This window comes from Colossoma macropomum, unplaced genomic scaffold (assembly GCF_904425465.1).
Source record: "Colossoma macropomum unplaced genomic scaffold, Colossoma_macropomum, whole genome shotgun sequence".
NCBI classification, from domain to species: Eukaryota; Metazoa; Chordata; class Actinopteri; order Characiformes; family Serrasalmidae; genus Colossoma; species Colossoma macropomum.
The window spans coordinates 5,023,754-5,047,148 of NW_023494806.1; the positions used below are offsets into that span (position 1 = coordinate 5,023,754).

General features: G+C 42.4%; 1 protein-coding gene across 1 annotated transcript in view; it reads right to left on the bottom strand.

Moving 5' to 3' along the window:
* sema4c (sema domain, immunoglobulin domain (Ig), transmembrane domain (TM) and short cytoplasmic domain, (semaphorin) 4C) overlaps positions 1-23,395 on the bottom strand; it is a 120,467-nt gene that overhangs the window by 38,291 nt on the left and 58,781 nt on the right. The window contains exons 2-3 of the mRNA XM_036598422.1: positions 20,435-20,913; positions 2,259-2,413 (exon numbers count right to left, since the gene is read on the bottom strand). Coding sequence (XP_036454315.1) covers positions 2,259-2,413; positions 20,435-20,537 — 258 coding nt within the window. The 5' untranslated portion in view covers positions 20,538-20,913. The remainder of the gene's footprint in view (positions 1-2,258; positions 2,414-20,434; positions 20,914-23,395) is intronic.

Sequence of the window (23,395 nt, forward strand, 5' to 3'; positions counted from 1 at the left end):
AGCTCTGCGGTTGTTCCTGTGCGCTGGTCAATTTGAATAATAGAAAATGGCAAATGCTGCTTTTTTGGAGTGGAAAGCTGGAAAATGAATGAGGGGAATGAATGAGGGATTGTAGAGGATGGAAGGTGGTGCTCGTCTATACCACCATACCATCATATCGACATACCGTGATATTGCTTTTCAGTTTTAGCGATATTTTTCTGATATATCTGATAGATAATGAGTGTTATTTTCAAGATGCAATATAGAGGTTGCAAGATATCTTGCGACGTGGGACTAATTTTCGGTGTCGTGTGTGCCGGAGCGGGCGGGCAACCAGCTCTCTGCAGGCGGGAGCGGGATGAAGCACACAGCAAGGACTCCACAGAGAGATGCATCTCCAGCTCTAATCAATGAAAAAAAAAAAAGTTTTTGGCTCTATCTTTAAAGAACTTAAGTGACGTTTTGTGCCGCAGCAGTAAGGATGGGAACAGCGGTGCTGTGACGCAAACAGGAAATTTGGCGTAGAGCAAAACCGTCACTTCGGTCCAGCCTTCGCGGGTCTACGTGGCCTTCGTAGAGCGCGTCCTCTGAAGGATGCAGCCCTTAAATTGGGACACAGCTTATATCGGATATTGGATGTCAGTTCGCTTTGTCGGAACTGCATAGGTAGAAGCAGGATAAAACATTTCGAATGCGGGCGGGAGCGGGACAAATGATTCCGATTTTCTGCGGGAGCGGGATGAAATCTTGCGGGAGCGGGCAGACCTGTAATACAACTCAGAGAGGAACCCTCATGGCCTTCTAGGCCTTTGGAGAACCCCTAATGATCTCAGGGAACTAAAAAAAATTTGCCTGTTATTTTTAGTTTGTTGCCATTTAATAGAACCATCATGCTTGTAGTATTTAAATTCCAGAAGTATTATAGTATCACTCTTATTTCATTGTTAAGTTTTGGCTGGAACCAAAGCATTAAACTCTTGCTCAAGGGAAAATTCGGTCCAATCAGATTTTTCCCCTCTGTAGTGTCCCGGTAGATATGGCCAAGCGAGCTCTCCCATTTGTCAGGCCTTCACAGAAGGCCTTACTTGTTAGATTAACCACTTTGTTTTCCAGCTGTTGGAATAATTTTGTGGAAAAAAATCACTCTAGGCCTTCTGGAAGTTCTAGATACGTCACTGACTGTGAAAGCGAGTCGTATAACCAGGTTTCAATTAAAGACAAGGTAAAATGTACAAGGTATATTATGTGAATGTCTGTGATATGCTTCAAATAAAACATATGGAATATTTGTTTACAAGCTTAAAATGCTGAAAATAGCATCTCATCAAGTGAAATGATCTTAAATTTAGTCTAATATCTAATATTTCTAATTTTGAGATGGCTGTGTGCTCAAGATTATCTAGCTTATTTCTGAACATTTTTTAACTTGTTTTAGGTAATTTTATTAAGTAAAATGATCTCACTGTAGTGGCGGATAATTATGCTGGTAAAACAAGCAAAATTATCTGCCAATGTACTATGAAACATTTACTTATAATAAAATTACTTTAAACCAGCAAAAATGTTTGGAAATTAGGTAAATCTTAAATTAAGCTTACAACAATCTCAAGAGGAGAAATATTAGATTTTTTGACTACATTTAAGATAATATTACTTGGCAAGATATCATTTTTTTGCAGTGTATATTCTAGAACGGCTTATAAGCATTCATTTGCACTAGTAGCTTAGTGCTAACATAACATTAGAAATCCCATAGAGCGGAAATTAGCATTATCCAAGCAGTGTTCTTCTTATTTTTCTCCCTTTCTTCTTCTTTTTCACAAGTTTTGATATTTATGGCCTTGCAGACGTGTATTAATAATAAAATAGCTGTGTCCCGACAGTGTTCCAGTCAGTTTTTGGGTTTTGAGTTCTACTTTATCCACTTTTTGAGTGCCTCACACAATTTTAAAAGACCAGGAAAACTAAACCACCGTCAAGTTTCCTTTCTGTAAATGTGTTTTCTGTCTGAGGAAAGAGTCTAATACCGTTTAAGCTCCGCATGGCTGTAATTTTAACACACGAAAATGGAAGAAAATAGTAATCAAAACAAGCTATTTCAGGTTTGTAAGACTTTCTTTCAGCAGCGGCAGTCAGGAAGCACAGGCTCATTAACTTTATTAATGCACCCATAAATATAATCTGATGCTGTGATTACTGTGATACAGTTAGAAAACACCCTGATTGTGAATTTTGTACCGGTCAGCTGTACTGCAGGGCGTGCGGGGTGCGTTTACCTGGGGTCTGAGCTGTCTGCTGATGTCATTGGGGTCCAACGCAAACAGGGTTTCTCTGGCTCCGACATACAGAACCCTCTCATGTTCTGACAGGGTCAACATGGTGTAGTTCCACACGCCGACCGCACGGAACCGTGCCATGCTGTCGATCACTTCTACAGAGAGAGAGAGAGAGAGAGAGAGAGAGAGATACCATTAGCATGCACAGTGGACGATTCAACCAAATTAGTTCAAACATTTCCACCATAAAAAAAAAAACAGTGAATTATTGAGATCTTAGATATTTATGAGGATTGTTATGATGTATTTAAATTTAAGGCATTAATAGAGATAGTAATAAGCTAAATATATACAAGTTCATCATTTATAAGGTACTTTGTATTGGGAGGTGCCGGCCACAAACCCCAACCCCTAAATTTACACTTGCGAAAACAATATTTACAGTTTTTTGCTTTTTTTTCTAATGTTGTTTTTTTAAAATATCTTTTTATTTCTAGATGATTTACAATGATTTAGAAAAAAATATTAGTTTTAAAAATAAATTCTCTGAATAGAATTTGCACCAATAAAGCCATTTGAATCCGATAAAGAAGAAAGGATAAAGAGGGGAAAGAGAAGAGAGAAGATCCAAACATGACGACACAGCATTATTATTATTATATTCTATTATTCCTGTAATGATGTTTAAAAACGTGGAATATGATCTGCGAGAAGACGCCGCCACTGCAGCAAAAAGAGATCATATTCCTGTTGAGGGGTGATCCGAGCACTCCGCAGGAAATGATTTTTCCATCATGATTTATATCCGCCATGTGATCCGGGGAAGAAAGTAGGAAAGAGAAGAAAGAAAAGACAGAAAAAAGAAAAGAGAGTAAAAAAGCCTCAGGGGAGCTGGAGAGACAGAGAGAGAGAGAAGATTCTAGAAAGACAGAATTGAAAAGGGACTGCAGTTATTACCTAGAGAACAGCAGAGCATCAACACTGGAGAGAGAGAGAGAGAGAGAGAGAGAGAGAGAGAGAGAGAGAGAGAGAGAGAGAGAGAGAGGAAACAGAGGAGAGAGAGGGAGAGATAGCGAGACACAAAGAAAGATGATAGAGATAAAAGAGCAAATGAGAGAGAGAAATAGGGAGGGAGGAAGAGAGAGAGATAAACAGAAAGATAGAGCAGGTAGAAAGAGTGAGGAAGAAAGACAGATAAACAGAGTGAGAGAGCGAGAGAGGGAATGAGAGAGAGGGGGGGAGGAAACAAAGAAAGATGATCGAGATGAAAAACCAAAAGAAAGAGAGAGAAAGAGAAAGAGCGAGATAAACAGGGAGAGAGAGTGAGAGAGGGAATGAGAGAGATAGAGAGGAAGAGAGAAAGAGAGAAAGAGAGAAAGAAAGAGAGTGTGTGTGAGAGAGTGAGGAAGAGAGAGAGAGAAAGACAGACAGGAACAGAGAGAATGAGAGAGAGAGAGAGAGGAGGGAAGGGACGATAGAGAGACAGGGAGAGATAGAGATAAATAGAGAAAGAGAGACAGAGAAACAGGGAGGGGGAAGAGAGAGAAAAATAAACAGGGAGAGAGGGAGAAAGAGAGACAGATAAACAGTGTGTGAGAGAGAGAAACAGAGAGAGGAAGAGAGAGACAAACAGAAAGAAGGAGAGAAAAACAGAGGGACAGAGATGATAGCAACAAATAATTAATAAAACAACGAGAGAGAGAGAGAGAGAGAGAGAGAGAGAGAGAGAGAGAGAGAGAGAGAGAGAAGAAAAAATTCTGCCCTTGGGGGAGAAAAGGAACATCTGCTGGATAGGACAGAATTTCATAACACACACACACACACACACACACACACTGAGTACCTGCTCACCAACTCGGACACCACTTGACAGACACACACACACACACACACACACACACACACACACACACACACACACCGCTGGCTGAGTGTTTGTAAGCATGTCGTCTGGAATGAAGATGGAAGCAGACAGTCAGAAAACAGTAACCACACCCAACCACCAGGGGGCAGCAGAGGACATCAGCCACCAGCCACCTCAAACAGGGCAATAAGAGCTGTTTACGGAAACCAGCTGTCACAGTTTCCATCCCTGAATTAATCAAAGCGCAGCAGCAGTTTAAGGACGTCTGCTCAAACCTTCATCTGACCAACACTGACTTTACTTCATTCATTCTGCCACATCTTTACTTTGACTGTACACGTTTCATCCCTTTACACAGCCGCCATAAAACGCAGTTTCAGCCTGATGTGGAGGTCCCTCAGTTCAGCCCTGGATTTTAATATGTTTAATTAAATCGGAATTATATTTTGAATTAAACTAGTTCATTTGATTATATTCATAACAATATCCGATGAGTTGATTTCCATTCCGAGGCAGTTTGGCCTCGAGGAGGCCTGCAGGAAGGGTCAAATTTGCATATGCAGTATCAAACTTTATGGTAACTTTATAGGAGAAAGAAAAACAATTCTAACTTCAGTGCAAGTTAATGTCATAAGATTTTACTCAGAGTAATTTTTTCACCATATTGGTCCATTTATTATGGCCAATATTCATTACAGTCAATACATTTATTGTATTACTGTTATTATAACACTGCAACAATAACTGCAACCATAAGTCTGACTTTAATTGCAGCAGTAACTCTTTTATAGAAAAGTGCACTTTTTGATCTTATATATATATATATATATATATATATATATATATATATATATATATATATATATATATATAGTATATTTATAGTTATAATGTATAATATTGTAAAGTATTTCATGCTATACAGTTCCTTACCCCACTCTATTGTTTGCACATCTTATAAAGCAATAAGCCACAAGAGGCCATGCATTACTGCGATTTTACCACGGGAAAAGGATGTTGTTAGGCATGACACAAAACAGTAATGCTCAGCCTCAAGTGGCTTATTGCTTTTATAAAACGGCGGCCAACATAAACTATGATAAAATACACACTTTTTCAGAAAATGATATACGTTATTACTAATAATAATCAACATAAACAAGTATTTTGCCAAGAAATGTAATTCCTTTAGAGTATGGTATCGTTGCCAAGCAACCATGGACCGCTGAATGAGGAGAACGTTCAGTCGCCCAACGCTGTATATTACTGTCATAACAATGAACATATGATAACACAGAACTGTTTAATGCAAAAACCTTGGATTTATAAATACTTTTTGGTCACCAAATTACCACCACAAGTCTTATTTAGCACCAATCCAGCAGCGCCCTCTCCTCACACTGGGGCTGAATCTCAAATGGCTCCCTGCTCCCTACACAGTGCACTAAATAGGGATTTAAATACTGGATCCTGCAGCCCAACAGAGCAAAATACAGCTAAGAAATAGTGATTTGGGACTCAGACACATCCACACCCGATAAATGATGCACTATTTGGCTGCAGAGGCTAGAATTTCTAAAGTTTCATAGCCAGCACACTAATTAGGGAGTACAGAGCCGTTTGGGATTCAGCCTGGATTTGACGCGACTTCTGACTGAAACACGTTTCACACTGAATCATATCATAAGTGCTTTAATTCAAGCCTGTGATATTAATGATGGAGTTGTTTAGGCTGTTGGCTCTTTTAGCCTGTTAGCTAGCTGACCAGCCTGGTTCTAGTTAAGAACATAAGTTGCCAGCCGCTCAGTTTAAACAGAAAACAGGTTCTTACTTCATCGGTACGCTCGGTTGTCCATGCGAGCAGCATGAGAGTCAAAGATTATTCGTTTAACAGCACAAGGATTTTCCGTGCTGTGGAGCAGTAATACAGAGTTCAGTTATTGTGAGGTGGTCACAGCTGTGGGTATATCCTGGATTTTATCCTGGCTCAGAATGCGGCTCAGCCAATCAGATTTTAGGACCAAAACTATCCGTTTTATAATTTATAATAACACATTATTCACTCTACTTCTATTCTGTTTATTTACAGAGCGATACTGTATTTTGCAGTGGTTATCAAACCTCCTTAGAGACCCCTAGGCTGTCCATATTTTTGCTCAGTCCACACATTTGGGGGTCCCTGAGGACAGACTGAAGACCCACTGGTGTCTGTATATTTGGTATTCATGCTGACATAGACACAAAGGAAAAGTCCTTATTGTGACACTACAAGGATTCTGCACATGCTGTTTATTACAGGATGCACTGATATTTCTAGAACTACTAACATTCTTTAAAAAGACGGTTCTTCAAGCGTTCTTTAGTAAAGAGAATGGTTCTGTTTAGAACCATTTAGCATACTGTTTAAGCCATACATTTAGTGATACATTTGATAAATAGTTGCGTTCACAACATAAAGCCCTTTACACAGCAGTTTTCCTGCAGCCAAGCAGTTTGTTTATTATTCTCCTTTCTACTTTCTTAAAATAAGGTTCTTTATGGGCTCTTTAATCAAAGGAATGGTTCTCTTTAGAATCATGAGTTCTATATACAACCATTTCACGCTTAAATCGTTCTTTGCGTGGCGGGAATGTTCTTCAGACTGGTGGAGAATGTGTTGAAAATGGTTCTATGTAGCACCAAAAAGGGTTCTGCTATTGTTATGATGTCGAACTTGAATACAACAGCAGAACAGTTTTTGGTGCTATATAGAACCAAATACAATACATTCTCCTTCTATCTGAAGAACCATTTCTCCACGCAAAGAACCGCTGAAGCATGAAGTGGTTCTATATAGAACTTATGGTTCAAAACAGAACCATGCCTTTACTAAAGAACCCTAGAAGAACTCTCTTTTTAAGAGTGTACAAAAAGCGTCTCTAATAAATTCAACTGTACTGATAGATGAAGAACCCAGTTTGGCTCAAACAGAGTGGTTTAAAATGTATTTTATTCTCATCTAGACTATAAGATGGCAGGTTAATGTGTGTGTGGGTGTTCATCAGTGGCCAGGACCCCCATGGACCCTCACAGAGCAGGTACTATTTGGGTGGTGGGGTCATTCTCAGCACTGACGTGGTGCTGTGTTAGTGTGTGTTGTGCTGGTACGAGTGGATCAGACACAGCAGTGTTCTTAAACACTGTGTCCACTCACTGTCCACTCTATTAGACACTCCTACCTTGTCAGTCCACCTTGTAGATGTAAAGTCAGAGACGATAGCTCATCTGCTGCTGCACAGTTTGTGTTGGTCATCCTCCAGTCCTTCATCAGTGGTCACAGGACGCTGCCCACAGGACACTGTTGGCTGGATATTTTTGGTTGGTGGACTATTCTCAGTCCAGCAGTGACACTGAGGTGTTTAAAAACTCCAGCAGCACTGCTGTGTCTGATCCACTCAGACCAGCACAACACACACTAGCACACCACCACCACGTCAGTGTTACTGCAGCGCTGAGAATGACCCACCACCCAAATAGTACCTGCTCTGTGAGGGTCCATGGGGGTCCTGACCACTGAAGAACAGGGTAAAAGGGGGCTAACAAAGTATGCAGAGAAACAGATGGACTACAGTCTGTAACTGTAGAACTACAAAGTGCACCTATATAGTAAGTGGAGCTGATAAAATGGACAATGAGCGTAGAAACAAGGAGGTGGTCATAATGTTATGTCTGATCGGTGTATATATATGTATGAGTGTGTATCTATATACATTTATATACATATATATAAAAACCATACCATGATAAAATTACAGTAACGCACAACCTCTCGTGCCTTATTGCTGTATTTTATGCTGTATTAATATATGTATTACATGGTGTAAAAGTATGGGGGCCTATTTATCAGCCTGTCTTAGTAAATTAGCTGCCACTGTATCTCGCAAAAGAAAACAAAAGATCCTGAATTACTCCATGCATGAATCACTTTCCAGGTACTTTTGTGACTGAGGAAACACAAATGCCCTCAAAGGCTCAACATGCATTATTCTCTGTGTTTCTCCTTCGTTTATTGTGGAAAAACGAAGAGTCGTCGAGGCTGGAACTCGCCGGAGACGGCCTCGAGCACTCTCCAGTCTGGAGCTGAAGAGAAACAGTGATGAAAGACAGACTGAGAGAGGTGAGAGACGTCAGCGCGGGGTGATCGTCGCTGAGGACTCTAAACTTACTAATGGAGGGAACGAGGAAAGAAAAAAGCCATCCGTCCTCTTCAGAGAGCGGAGGAAGAGAAGAAGGGAGGGAAGGGAGGGGAGGGGAGCGAAGGAGAGTTAAAAATAGGCCGAGCGGACGAAGGGAAAACAGATGTGGGCCAGCTGAGGGATTACAGAGAGGTGAGCCGAACTAGCCCAGCAGAGGAAGAGGAAGAGGAGGAGGAGGACGACGGGGAGGAGGAAGGGGAGCATTTCCTGTTCCTTAAAGCCATAGTTTGGCGAAAAAAGTCATTTCCCCCCCCTTTACCGCAAATGCAGTCGACGAGGCTGGAGCTACGAGGCTAATGTAGCTAACAAGTAATGGCCGCTTATGGACACCAGTGCTAATCTGCACTCCTAACAGCTGCTGTACACCAGATGAGGTGTTTGAGTTGACTTTTTGTAGCATAATTTAATGATCTCCTTTAATATCGGACAACTAACTGTTCACAAACTCACTGTTTTCAAGCTAAAAGGAAAGAGCTGATATAAGCTATGATGTAAATAGGCTAGAAATTCTAGGTGATGTAGCAGAGGATTAGTATTTATCTGCCTACAAAGAGTTCAGATTGACTTCTTTTTTAAAGCCACACGTCATTCATTTTCTGTGTCCCTTCTTTAAAACAATGGTTGACCACACAAACTCAATGAGCCCGGTACTGGGCTGGACTGAGCTACTGTGTTTCCTAGCACTGTATTAAAGATGCAGGACGCTTCCGTCATTTATGTTGGATGCACTTATTTGCGAGTGAGTGCGAAGAGCTTATAACAGAATCTGGATCGGTAAGCACTCATTATTGATTTGTGCAACTGGATTAACAATAAAGCACACCTGATATGTGACTTATATGCCTATTCATATGTTGTCTGGCTCAAAATGGTAGTTTGTAACACAAATTTAATAAAAATCTAATCCAAAAATCTAATAAACAAAACAACAGCATCCAGAAATTGCATTATTAAATGAAAAAAGTAGATAAAAACTGCAGAAATAATCTTTAAATAGCTTTATAGGGTCAACATTACACAAATAACAGTATAGCACACAGCATCAAATTATTTATAATTATATATTTATATATTATACTATTTTTGACGTTTTTTAGTTTTTGCCATACTTTGAAAATGCCTGTCGTTCTTTACACTGTGTGTAAATTTCATAAGGAATGGACCAAAAGAAATGACCCAAAATGAACTGGAAAGACGTCTGGTTCCATTGACTTACATTAAAAGTAAAGTATGTTTTTTCCTTCTCCTGTAATTTTGGAGATACAAGGTTTTGTGTGTAATAGTTTGAAACATATAAATATATATATATAAAAGCTGTAGCTGGCCCACATTAACTTTGGCCACGTTGAGGTTTCTGGGTCAAGTGTTGCTTTAAACTAAACCAGACCTCTGGAGAGCCGAGCAGAGCAATTCCAGGCGGTTCTGGGCGGTTCTGCGTATGTGTGTTAAGAACGGGTCAGAACAGGCCAGTCTTATTCCTCTCTGATGTTCCTCCACGGCGGCCGTCCGAACCCTGTCGCTGCTATAAATACAAAAGAGTTCTGCTTATAGCAGCTAACCACAACACACACACACACACACACACACACACTCGTGCACACACACACACACACACACTGCTATTAAAGGCCTATTTTAAGCACTTTGAAGCAGCGATGCAGAGACAGAAAGAAAAAAAAGACTAAACGAAAGAGAGAAAAGAGACGCACACGTGTACTAATTGCGAAGAGAGAGAACAAGGCTGGCACAAACAGATATATACATACATCGGGGTCCAGCTATAGGGGTTCCAGGGTGGTCCTAGACCTCCCCTAGATTGTCTGCTCAAAAAAGTTTTTTTGCCAATGAAAATGTTGCAAAATGTTATTTGTCTTGTTTTCTTGTTTTACCCGGATGAACCTCATGAGTTTCTCCATCATCACGCTTCTTTTCCCCAGCTAATAAAAGTGACCACCAAAGCTCTCCTTTGATGTCGCCATGGCAATGCTTGCACAGCTGCATGCCATCAAGAGACGTGCATCGTTGCAGTTTTAAACCAGCTCTGCATTAATAAGGCATGGACTGGCACTGGTTCTACAGCAAACATGTAAACACACAGCATTACATCCCTCCACTGTTTCTGAGTGTGGAAACCTATCTGCGCTAGCTGCTAGCATAGACTACTTATCAAGCTATAGCGATCTAGATAAGCAGTAAAGTTGACAGTTAAAATTGCCACCTTTAACCTTTCAGAGAGTGCCGTAAAAGGTAGGGCTCTATTTACGTAGCCATATCCAACCATGGTATGTTGTAGGGATGGGCATTTCGGTCAAATTTAATATTCAAATTTGAAAGCCATTATTTGAAAAATACTCAAATAATATAGAAATTTTAAGGCTACAGGCTACTACACAACAAATACATCAGGGGACGGTGAACTCCACCACTCAGCCTCTTACTATAACCTCACTACATTAAACCCAAACCCAGACCACAAATCTACACCAGGCAGCCAATCCACAGTCTTTAAGAGAATACGGAGCCCTGCTGGTGACATTCCGCATAAATAAAAATAATGCGTGGCTACGATATAGTAAGGCGTGGGAATGAGATAATTAAGTCGTGGCCACGACTTAGCATGCACATTACGAGGCAGTGCATGCTGGGGACTGTAGTGTGAAACAGGCCAATATGAACAGAAAATGAAAACACTTTTGCAGGCCGGATGGGATTGTGTCACGGGCCTGATCTGACCCGCAGGCCTTGTGTTTGACCTATGGGTTCTACAGGATGCCAAAAAACAGCCTAGCGTTATTGGCTGCGCATTTAAAGGTCAGCGCAGTGTGGGGTCAATATTCAATAAACTTTAACTTTTGCCGCCTCGCACCGCAACGGCGCTCCGCACAGGATAGCAAACGAGGGCTCTATTAAAAGTGAACGACCAGGATGAGGACAAAACCTTCTGCTTTAAACGCTGCTTAAAAAACGCAACCACAGCAAAGACAAATGGAGTCGAACACCAGCAGACAATAGAGCACAAACAGGCAGAACATGAGCAGAGTTTTAAAGTAGAACACACACACAGAGAGAGAGCAGGGGGTGGTGGGGGGGGGTGTAATTGCTGTAGATTAGCAAAGGGAGTGGTGGGCTATTAGGGCAACAATGAAAGGGGCGAGAGAGAGAGAGAGAGAGAGAGAGAGAGAGAGAGAGAGAGAGAGAGAGAGCAGACAACTCCCAAAACAGTAAAACTTTCAGAGTTGAAAACCGCACCGACGTGGACAAAGCAAGTGACAAAAACAGAACCGCAGTATAAAAGGGAGAAAAAGAGAAAGGAAAAAAAAACGAAAGACAGCGTGACAATGAAAAGAAAAAGATAGGGTGTGAAAGGAAAGAAAAAGAACAAACACAGAGAGAGAGGTGAAAGAATGAAAGACAGACAAATACATCCACACACACAGGACAGAAAACAGAACAAAAGAAAAAAGAAAGCAACAGACTGAAAAAAGGGAGAAAAACATACAGAGAGGAGAGAGAGAGAGATAGAAAGAGAGAGGGGGAAAAAGACCGACAGTGAGAGAGAAAGAGATAAAGAGAGATACAGACAGAGTGAGAGACAGAGAGAAAGCGAGAGAGACAGGGAGAAAGACAGAGGGGTGAGAGAGATAGAGATATAGAGAGAGAGAAAGACAGAGGGAGAAGGGGGGAGACAGAGACAGAGAGAGTAGGAGAGAGTGACAGACAGAGAGGGGAAGAGAAAGAGAGAGAGAGACAGACAGAGAGAAAACAGAGAAAGAAAAAGGGAAAGCGATAGACTGAAAAAAGAGACAGAGAGATCAAGAAGGAGAAAGACGGAGAGAGAGAGAGTAGGAATAAGAGAGAGAGAGGAAGAGCGAAAGAGAGACAGACAGACTGAGAGAGGGAGAGAGAGAGAAAGAGGGGAGAGAGAGATAGAGAGTAGGAGTGAGAGAGCGAGAGAGATGGATGTGATGTTGAGAGTGGGCCGTGTCTGAGAGTCAGAGGGGGTCTCTCAGCGTGTCTGGGCCGTGACCTTTTCATAAAAGTGCCGTGGCTTTTTAAACAGAGAAACCTCTCAGCTCTCTCTGAGCGGCGGGTCCGAGCGATTCGGGGGGATCGGGTTTATAAATAAATGTAAAGGCCGAGTCAGAAACCCAGCTGATTCAGACACAAACACACTTCACGCAGCAGAGCCGGGAGCAGCAATCAGCTCAGACAGAGCCACGTCCACTCAGACAGGCTTCATAAAGAAACAGGACTAACCTTCTTTACACTAAACATCCAGCTCCACTTTCATAAAACCATCTCTGACTGATTACTCAGATTAAGATTAGGGCTAAATTGAGCTTTAATGAAATTATTTTCACATACGTACTTACACTGATCAGACATAACATTACGACCACCTCACTGTCCATTTTATCAGCTCCACTTACTATATAGGTGCACTTTGTAGTTCTGCAGTTACAGACTGTAGTCCATCTGTTTCTCTGCATACTTTGTTAGCCCCCTTTTAACCTGTTCTTCAGTGGTCAGGACCCCCATGGACACTCACAGAGCAGGTACTATTTGGGTGGTGAGTCATTCTCAGCACTGCAGTAACACTGACGTGGTGGTGGTGTGTTAGTGTGTGTTGCGCTGGTACGAGTGGATCAGACACTGAAGTTTTTAAACACCTCAGTGTCACTGCTGGACTGAGAATAGTCCACCAACCAAAAATATCCAGCCAACAGCGTCCTGTGGGCAGCGTCCTGTGACCACTGATGAAGGACTGGAGGATGACCAACACAAACTGTGCAGCAGCAGATGAGCTATCGTCTCTGATTTTACATCTACAAGGTGGACTGACAAGGTAGGAGTGTCTAATAGAGTGGACAGTGAGTGGACACAGTGTTTAGAAACTCCAGCAGCACTGCTGTGGATACGAGGGTTTGTTCTGACAGCAGCGGTATAAGTCCATATATAATGCATATGGAACAAACTATTATTATCACTATTATTATTATTATTATTATTATTATTATTATATAGAATGTGTGGTCCAAAAGTCTGAGACCACACTGAAAATTTTGGATTTTTTAAAATCCATTCATCATGAAATTTACACACAATATACAGGTCGACATGCATTTTCAAATTCTGTCAAAAACTGAAAAACGAGGTTTTGTTCAGACAGCAGTGATTTATATATAGCAGTGATATATATATATATATATATATATATATATATATATATATATATATATATACATATATACATATATATATATATATATATATTAGGGGTGGGAATCTCTAGGCACCTCACGATTCGATTCAATTACGATTCAGAGGGCTGCGATGCGATTATAAAACGATTATCGATGCATCTTTTTTTTCTATATAGCATTTCTATTTTCTCACTGTGTGAGCTCAAGTTTCGAGTTCCAGTTTCAAGTTTATTTGTCATTTGCACAACATGTCAGGACATTTATGCATTGAAATGCTTGTGGTGAGGCTCAGACAATCACTCTACAGAAAATAAATAAGTACAAATAAAAATACAAGAAAAACTACTGAAATACATTAAATATACACAAAATATATACAGAATGTAGAGACAATATACATTTTAAAGTGAAGTAATTCTGTGTTATTGTTATTTAAAGTGACTTGGTACTTTTAAAGCAAAGTATTTGTAATGATCCATAATGAATTTACTTCCAATATCTATTATTAATAAATCAAATGGAAGTGATGTGGCAGGTGAACTAGAAGGCTCTCATTCAGTGCGCTTGTTGGGAGCATGAGACGCTGCTGCTACTCATCTGCGATAAAATGCGCAGTTACGGTGAAATAAGATCCAGTGGTGATGGATCTCCACACAGCACGTTACAGCTATTCTACCCGTTGTCTTTAGTGATCTTATAACTTCGGTTTTGGTCTCGTTGTAGAGACGGGGGGGATCGCTGTGTCAGTAAGGTATCCCTGAGACGGGACGTGTACAACATAACGCGAAAGCCCTGTTTCGCAACGACTGAGAACTGGAGTGCAGACTGCAGGTCACAGCAGCGACACGTTATTCGCATTTATAAGCAGCGCAGTTGGTTTCCTGGTACGTTAAATCTGCAACGAGAGACTGTTTAACAGTAAACAGTGGCGAAGCTGAAGTTGCTTCTCTTTCGAATTCTCCCGTTCCACCTTAAATGGTGCCGCGTTTACATTCGGCGCCTCAGTCAGAATTTAAGGTGGAACGGGTAAATTTGAACAAGAAGCGACTTCAGCCTCGTAAAACAGTCGAACGCTGAGAGATGTTTAACTGATCTGCTTCTGAGGAAAGGTTTTCTGGCGGAGATGGGAGGAAAGCGGCTGTAGGCGAAGCTTAAAGCAGAGCGAAGTAAATCTGCGTTTTCGTTTATATCGTTTAGCCTATAGTAGGACATTAACACATACTGAGACATACTGGACATTAAATGTTGTGGCTCCCAAGGTGGTTTGATTTTTGTTGAAAGGACAAAATGGCTCTTCTTAACATTTGTGTTGTGACTCCTGACCTAACCTGGCTTTAATGCAGAGGGAGCCGGTCAGATTTCTCACTCATCCAGTAGTGTTTTTGTTATGTGCCGCCACAGACTGTCCGGACGCTGCACTTCCGCACTTTCAAGTTCCGCCTTTTGCGTTCCGTCAACATTACGTTATAAATTAAATATGTAGAAAATCGATTTTTGACGTTTGTGAATCGATTCAGAATCGCCCACGTCCGCATCGCGATGCATCTAAGAATCGATTTTTTCCCGCACCCCTAGTATATATATACATATATGTGTGTACATATATACACACACACACATGGGGTCATATGATGACCTCACATTCTAACAGTATATAAATACCATGTGTTTGTGGTGAGTGAGGCAGATAAAGAGGGGGGTTATGGGTAGATAGTATGTGGTTCTGACGGCTCCTCCTGCTGTACTCAGGCTCTCATTACAGTAATTGGGGGGTAGAAAGAAGGAATAGACAGCCTCTCTCTCTCTCTTTCCCTCTCTCTCTCTCTCTCTCTCTCTCTCTCTCTCTCTCTCTTTCCCTCTCTCTCTGCCATCCTCAGCATGTTTTGATTGTATATTCATACCATCCCTCTCAGTTCATGCCAAAGCTTTCGTCTGCTATCCTTTCAAATTTGTCTTTAATTTTCCGTTAGACTTGCTTTCTCTCTCTCTCCCTTTTATTCCTTCTCCATCTCTCCTCCCCTCGCTGTCTTTCTCCCTCTCACACACTCCACTCCTTCTCTCCATTTCTCTTTCCCTCTTTCGTCTCTTGCTGGCACTCTCTCATACACTTTCTCTCTGTCTCTCTCCCTTCTCTCTCACACACTTCCTTTTTCTCTTTCTTCTATCTGTCTCTCTTTTTCTCCTGTCTCCTTCTCTCTCCTCTCTCCGTCTCCCTTCTTCTTCTCTCTCTCACAACCCCCCCACACACACACACTTTCTCTCTTTCTTCTGTCTCTCTCATTCTCCTGTCTCCTTCTCTCTCTCACTTCTCTAACTTTCTCTCTCCACTCTCTTGCTCTTCCTCCCTCTTTTCCTTCTTTCTCCGTTCTCTCACCCTCCTTCACTGTTTGTCTCTCATTCTCTTTCTTTTCTCTCTCTCCCTTCGGCTCTCTTTCTCCTTCTCTCTCTCTCACTCTCTCTGTCTCATTACCTCCCTCTCCCCTCTCTCTTGTCTCTTGTTCAGTCTATCTCAAAGTTATAGCCACAGTTCATTGAGTGATTTAGTGGGCGGAGCCTGTGCAGGAGGGGGGTATTATCTCCACTTCAATCTCTCTCTCTCTCTCTCTCTCACTCACACACACACACACACACACACAGTCAAAGATTTAAATCCCTCAGACTGCCAGTCTAAGCATTCTACATGCACACACACACACACACACACACACACACACACACACACACACACACACACACACACACGCGCGCGCGCAACCCTCCTTTCTGCACTGTGTGAGTGTGTGTGTGACAGTGGGCCTGGTTTATGCCACATTGTGGGTACCAAAACCTGTTCATACACTGACATTGTGTTTGTGTGTGTGTGTGTGTGTGTTGGGGCGGGGGAGGGGGTTCCTTATGAGAACCAGCTTGTGAAAATGATTACATTTTAAGCTCAGGGTTAAGGTTAGGGGTAGGGTAAGGTTTAGGGTTAAGGGTCAGTAGTAGTGGCTCAGGTTTAGGTCTGGGTAAGTCTTAAGGAAAAGTATATGTAACGGCCCCACAATTCACAGAAACAAGTCTGTGTGTGTGTGTGAACAGAATACACAGGGTTTCTGTTTATGTGGTTTGGTTCTCGCACAAAGACACGCGCGACCTGGAACAGTAGTTAAACACACACTGCACTCCCTCTGTGTATTTTTCTTCTCTTTTTTGGACTTTCTTCCCCCTCTTTCTGCCTCTCTCTCTCTCCATTTCTTTGCCATTTAAGGCGGTATGAACTCGGCCTTCACCCTCTCTCAGTCTCTACTGCTGTTAGAATTAGAGACGAGTCAAGAGTCTGGGGGGGGGGCGGTTTACAGAGTGGGGAAAAGAGATAGAAAAGAGAGATAAAAAGGGAGAGGAGAGAGGGAGAGAGGAAGAAAGGAAGATAGGCAAAGAGGCGGAAGAGAGACTGGAGAAAAAGAAAATGGAAAGAGAGAGCAACCAAATGAGAAAGAAAGAGGAAAGGCAAGCCAAAGAGAAAAACGGACAGATAGAAGAAAAAGAGAGGAAAAAGAGAGGCAATGGAAAAAAAAAGAGAAAAGAAAGAAAATTAAAGACATGGAGGAAATGAGAGAGAAAAGAAGAGAGAGGGGCAGAGAATGAGGAAAACAGAGATAAAGACAGAGAGAAAAAGAGAGAGGAAAGTAAAGAAAGACAGAAGAATAAGAGAGAGGGAAAAAGGAAAAGAGAAAGTGAGGGGGGCGACTGTCAGCAAGAAAGAAAGTGGAAGAAAAACAGACAAAGAGAAATGAAATAGAGAAGAAAAAGAAGGGAAAAAAGAAAGAAAATTAAAGACAGAGGAAAAGAGAGATGAAAGGAAAGACAGAGATGGAAATACAGAGAAAAGAAAGAGTAATGAAGAGAAAACAGAGGGAAATAGAGGGAAACAGAGAGCAAATAAAAGTGAGAAAGAAGGAGGAAAGGAAAGTGAGAGAGAAAAACAGACAGAGAGAGAGAGAGGGGCACAGAATGAGGAAAAAGAGCTAGAGAAAGACAGGGTGAAAAAAAAGAGGAAAGGAAAGCGACAGAGAAAAATGGACAGAGAGAAGAAATAGAGAGGATAAAGAAGGGAAAAAGAAAGAGAGAGGAAAGGAAAGAAAGAGAAGGAAGTAGAGAGAAAAAGAAGAGAGAGAGGGAGAAAGGAAAAGAAAGACAGAGTAATAGAGAGAGAGTGCAACAGAGAGAGAGAGAGCAGAGAGAGTAATAGAGAGAGAAATAGAGAGAGTAACAGACAGAGAAAGAGCGAGCGAGAGAGAGAGAGTAATAGAGAGAGAGAGAGAGAGAGCGAGAGAGAGAGAATAATAGAGAGAGAGAGAGAGAGAAATAGAGAGAGTAACAGACAGACAAAGAACGAGCGAGAGAGAGAGAGTAATAGAGAGAGAGAGCGAGCGAGAGAGAGAGAGTAATAGAGGGAGAGAGAGAGAGAGAGAGAAATAGAGAGAGAGCGAGCGAGAGAGAGAGAGAGAGTAATAGAGAGAGAGAGAGAGAGAGAGAGTAATAGAGAGAGAGCGAGTGAGCGAGCGAGCGAGCGAGCGAGAGAGAGTAATAGAGAGAGCGAGAGAGCAAGAGAGCAAGAGAGAGAGAGAGAGTAATAGAGAGAGAGAGAGAGAGTAATAGAGAGAAACAGAGAGAGTAACAGACAGAGAGAGAGCGAGCGAGAGAGAGAGAGTAATAGAGAGAGAGAGCAAGCGAGAGAGAGAGAGAGAGAGAGAGAGAGAGAGAGAGAGAGAGTAATAGAGAGCGAGTGAGAGAGAGAGAGGGAGAGAGAGAGAGAGAGAGAGAGAGAGAGAGAGAGATAGTAATAGAGAGCGAGTGAGAGAGAGCGAGTGAGAGAGAGAGAGGGAGAGAGAGAGAGAGAGAGAGAGAGAGAGAGAGCGAGCTTTGCTTCCTGCTGTTTAATCCTCTGTATTATCTGCTGTTTGATTTGCGCTGTGTGTTTTAGTGCTGCGCTGATCGCCCGTCAATACGTTTTTCCACTTTCCACAACCATATCATTCATACCCTCACGCACTCGCACAGAAAGAAAAGAGGGGGTGGATGAAAAAGAGAACGAAAGAAGGAGAACAAGAACAAATGGAGGGAGTGAGAAAGGACAGAAGAGCGAGTGCTTTTATACAAGAGCCAGTAAAGGCCCGCAGTAACCCGATCGCCCTGAGAAAGCTGCTCACGCCCCCAAACCCAGTCACCCTTCCCAACACAGGGGAACAGAAAGCAGGAGCAAAAAGCCCCGAGAGGTAAAGAGGCACAAAGGTGAAGAGAAGAGAGGGGAGAGAGAGGGAGAGTGGAATATAACAGGGATGAGATGAGGGGCACAAAGAAGCCTAAAGACGCTTAAAAGAACGACAAACTACTATTTTCCCTGATCTAGGATTCGTCTGAAGTTTGGTTGGATAATGAAAGCAATAAGCCATTTGAGGCTGTGCAATACTGCGATTTTATCCTGGGATAAAACTCCCCTCCCCGTGATAAAATCGCAGTAATGCACGTCTCAAGTGGCTTATTGCTTTTATAAAACGGCGACCAACATAAAACATGATTAAGTACACGACTTTTCAGAAAGTAATTTACCACAGTGAGTCTTATTTAGCACCAATCGAGCGGCGCTCCTCTTCTTATGCTGGGGCTGAATCTCAAACGGTTCCCTGCTCCCTACATAGTGCACTATGTAGGAATTTAAATACTGGATCCTGCAGCCCAACAGAGCAAAATACAGCTAAGAAATAGTGATTTGGGACTCATCCCATCCACACTCGATAAACGATGCACTATTCGGCTGCAGAGGCTAGAATTTCTAAAGTTCCACAGCCAGCACACTAATTAGGGAGTACAGAGCCGTTTGGGATTCAGCCTGGATTTGAGTTGACTTCTGACTGAACTATAACTTTTATACTGTTGTTTTACAGTTTATCACACCATAGGTGCTTTCATACCTGTGATGTTAATGATGGAGGTGTTTAGGCTGTTGTGTATCTTTTAGCCTGTTAGCTAGCTGACCAGCCTAGTTCTTGTTAAGAACATACATTGCCAGCCCCTCAGTTTAGCCATGATAGCCGGAGATGTTGAAACAGCTCCCTAACAATAAACTAGTTAGCGAAAAGCTAAACACCAATAGAATGGGACGTTCTGGAACAGCTACACATGAGCCTAAGGTCACCAGACCCAATGCCAAGCGTGGGCTAGAGGGGTACAAAGCCCCCCAGCACTGGACTGTGGAGCAGTGGAACTGGGTTCTCTGGAGTGATGGAGCTCCATCCAACAGCTTTGGGATGAAATAAAGTGTTCCAGAACTGACCATCCAACATCAGTACCTGACCCAATCTACTAGGCCCAATCCCATTTCTCCCCTCGCCCCTACCACTCAGCCCTTACCCCTCCGTTTTGCACATTTGTGCCTAGGGGTAGCTGAGTTAGTGGGGTAGGGTGAAGTGTTAGGGCTACATGGCCCTCCAAACAGAGGTTTTTCAGAGGCTCCAAACAGAAAATTATGGGGAAAAAAAGAAAGACGGCTGAAAAAGAGACCAAAGAATCCCACAAATGTATTTGTTTGTATTTGATTATCGTCCTTTTCTTGTTAACAAGCATTCAAAATTGCTAACAGAATAAAAACCTGTAATAAATTACTCGTTCCACCTTAAACAGTCCAGCTGTTTATTTAATATCTGTGCCTTCAGTCGTTTCCGATTGAGCTCCCGAAATGGAAAATCGCTTATTATTGTGAAAATTTGTCGCAAGGGGGAAATCAGGCTTAAAACTGTGTACTTAGACCAGGCTTAAGAATGCATTTGTGGGCGGAGCATGGATAGGTCAACTAAACGTTTATTTCTAGAAGCAGTCTGGCCACAGGCCACTCACCATTATGTCGGACCGTCTTCCGTGGGACTGGATTCCAGTTGACACACATTCCACTTTCTAGGCCGATCACAAACATCACGAGTAGGACTTTGGCCCCACCCATTTCTCCAGATCTCTCTTCCGTTTCTGATTGGATAACGACCAGCTTCAACTACACAGCAACGATTCTGATTGGACGACTGGTACTTCTGCCTGGACAAATGAATCTTGGGCAGACGGTGATGGTTCTACCAGTTGGCTCTGACTGGAGGAATGATAGGTCTGGATGAGTAAAGATGGTTATGATTGGGAGACTGGACAGTAATGCTTCTGACTGGTCAACTAGTAGATCTGGATGGACAGTGATGGCTCTAGCTGGCCCACTTGTAATCCTGGGTGCTTCTGAGTCGACAACTGGTAGTTCTAGTGCCTCAGCACTGGTCTTGACTGGACAAAGGACCGTTGGAGACTCCAGATGTTGGGGAACTGCCTCCGTCAGCCTGTATGGACACAAACAAACAACAAAAAATGATTAGGAGAAGAGATTGGATGTCTTGCAGCTTTTCACTGTCCTCGTCCCATTGGACTGGAACATTGTTTGGTAAGGGGGGGGGGCCTGTCAAGGCGATTTAATGACAGAGTCTGCAGCCCAACAAAGCTACTGAAATGTTTTGGCAGAGCACCAACTAAACCGTGAATGCTTGTCAGCACAAGGCAACGTCAACACAGCCTGCCTCACCATCGTTTATGAGGGGATGTGTCAAACACGCTGGGAGGCCCATCTCTGGAAACACAAGAGCGGTGTTTGGAATCATAATCACTAGCTGCATATTGCAAAATGTGTTATTAGCCAGGCCACCGGCAAGGTATGAAGGAAAGGGGGGCGGGGGGTTTGTGATAGTGATGCACATGCATAATGACTTCATAATGATTTTAGCAGGTTGGGTCTAATCGTCGCACCCCACCTGTTTGTGTCTGTTTATAAAAGCAAATTAAAGAGGTGATAACATTTGCAGGATTCTCCAGTAAACTCATTGAGTGTTAAACGTGCATTAAATGTCACACTGCATTTTTTTACCGAGAGAGATAAGAAAAAAAGAAAAAAAGGGTAAGGCTTGATAAGCAGCTGTACGTTTGCGCTCCTTCTGCCATTTACCGAAATTGAAATGCAGGGCCGAGCAGCAACAATCTCACCGCTATTGATTTCTGTTTTGCTTTATTTTATTTTTTTATTGCCGAAAGAAGATGAGAGAAGGAAAGAAACCTTCGGCGATCACGGCTGGTTTGCTGCAAATCACTTGTCAGTAATGGAGGGGTTGCAGGTATTAATACCTGTGCGCTTGCCCTCTTTTATTGGATCGATAGCGGAGTTGTAGCATGGCGCAATGGAGAGCACATCTCATCAGATGAAGAGAGAGGAAGTTCTAGAAAGCTCTATTTGTTCCCAGCAATATTTAAAAACAAACAAACAAACAAAAGCCTCACTTATCTGCACTCACTTCACATCCTTTCATAGCTGGGGTTGCACTACACAACTTTTACCCCAATTTTAGCCCCAATTCTCTTTTTGGACTCCTGATCGCGTTTCAGATCAGTCGGAATAATCCTTGGGTTCTTTACATGACTTTTAAAGTCTTAACAGATTATAATAAGACTGGGCATCTCACACTATCCGACTGTTTTTAGCAGATTTTTTGGGCGACTGAAACATTAGGGGTCACACACTACTCAACTTTTAAGCTACCGCTGAACCAAACGGAGCTCACTGAACTTGCGCAAACTCACGTGAATTCTTGCGATCTCTCACGTTCTCCTGTTACCAGAAGACGCAAAAATAAACGTGGAGCTGCTGCTGCTGTTTTCTCTGCCGGTTGCACTGACGCAGTAAAGAAGCAGCAGGTAAACGTGTTTAAGTGAGGATCACGGATTTAAAAATGTGACCAATTTGGTATTTTTTAGAGTTTTACATGCACATAACTCGATTGTGCTCGTGTCTTAAACTCAGCTCGTTCAAAAGCTTCACTCAACACGTGAGAGACTTTTCACCACTTTTCTTTGTTTACTTGCTGTATTTTCTTCTTTCGGGCTCTCAGTTTTCGTTGGCTGTTGCAGGAATCCGTTCAGATTGAGTCGCTGACCAGTTCACACTAGATTACGCTCAGAGTCGGTCTGAAAAAATCAAACATGTTTGATAAACTCCATGTGGAGAAGGGGGCGTGGCTGAGCGTCGAATGCAGGATGGAGAGCCGGTCGGGCTGAACCAGTGGGCTAAGCAGCTGATGATGTGCCCCTGTGCCTTGTTTCTGCCAGCCTACTTATTGCCATCTCTTTCCTCAGTAGGTGGCAGAGCCCAGAGAGACAGAAGGAGACCAGTGACGATTCTCCCTGACCAATCAGTAGTATGGAGTTTTTCCACGTTACTTTGGCTCACTTGGAACCTCGATGAATAGTGATACCAAAAATAGTACCAGGTACCAGCTTTGCCTAATGGAAAACCAAAAAAGGTGAAGTCGAGTCGGTACTATGCAGTGAGAAAATCGGCTTTAGTAGCCAAGCTTACGAGGCTGGATATTACTAGCTAAATCCTAGCATATGAGATGGGACACTACCAGGAAATACTAATTTAGGAGACGGGACACTACTAGCCAATCTTGGCTCAAACTGTAGAACATTACTAGCTAATGCTAGCGCAAGAGATGGGATATTACTAGCCAATCCTAGCTCACCAGGCAGGACATTATTAGCCAATCATAGCACAGGAGGTGGCACAGTACCAGATGTCTCACCTCAGCTTGCCAATCCTAACTCAACATGTAGGACAAACCATTTCTAGCTAAGGAGTCGGAATACTACTAGCAATATTAGCTCAGGAAAGCTATTCCTAGTACAGAAGTTGGGATACTACTACTAATCTTAGCTCAGGAAGTGGGATACTACTAGCCAAAGCTAGTCCAGGTGACAATCTACAACTAGCCAATCCCT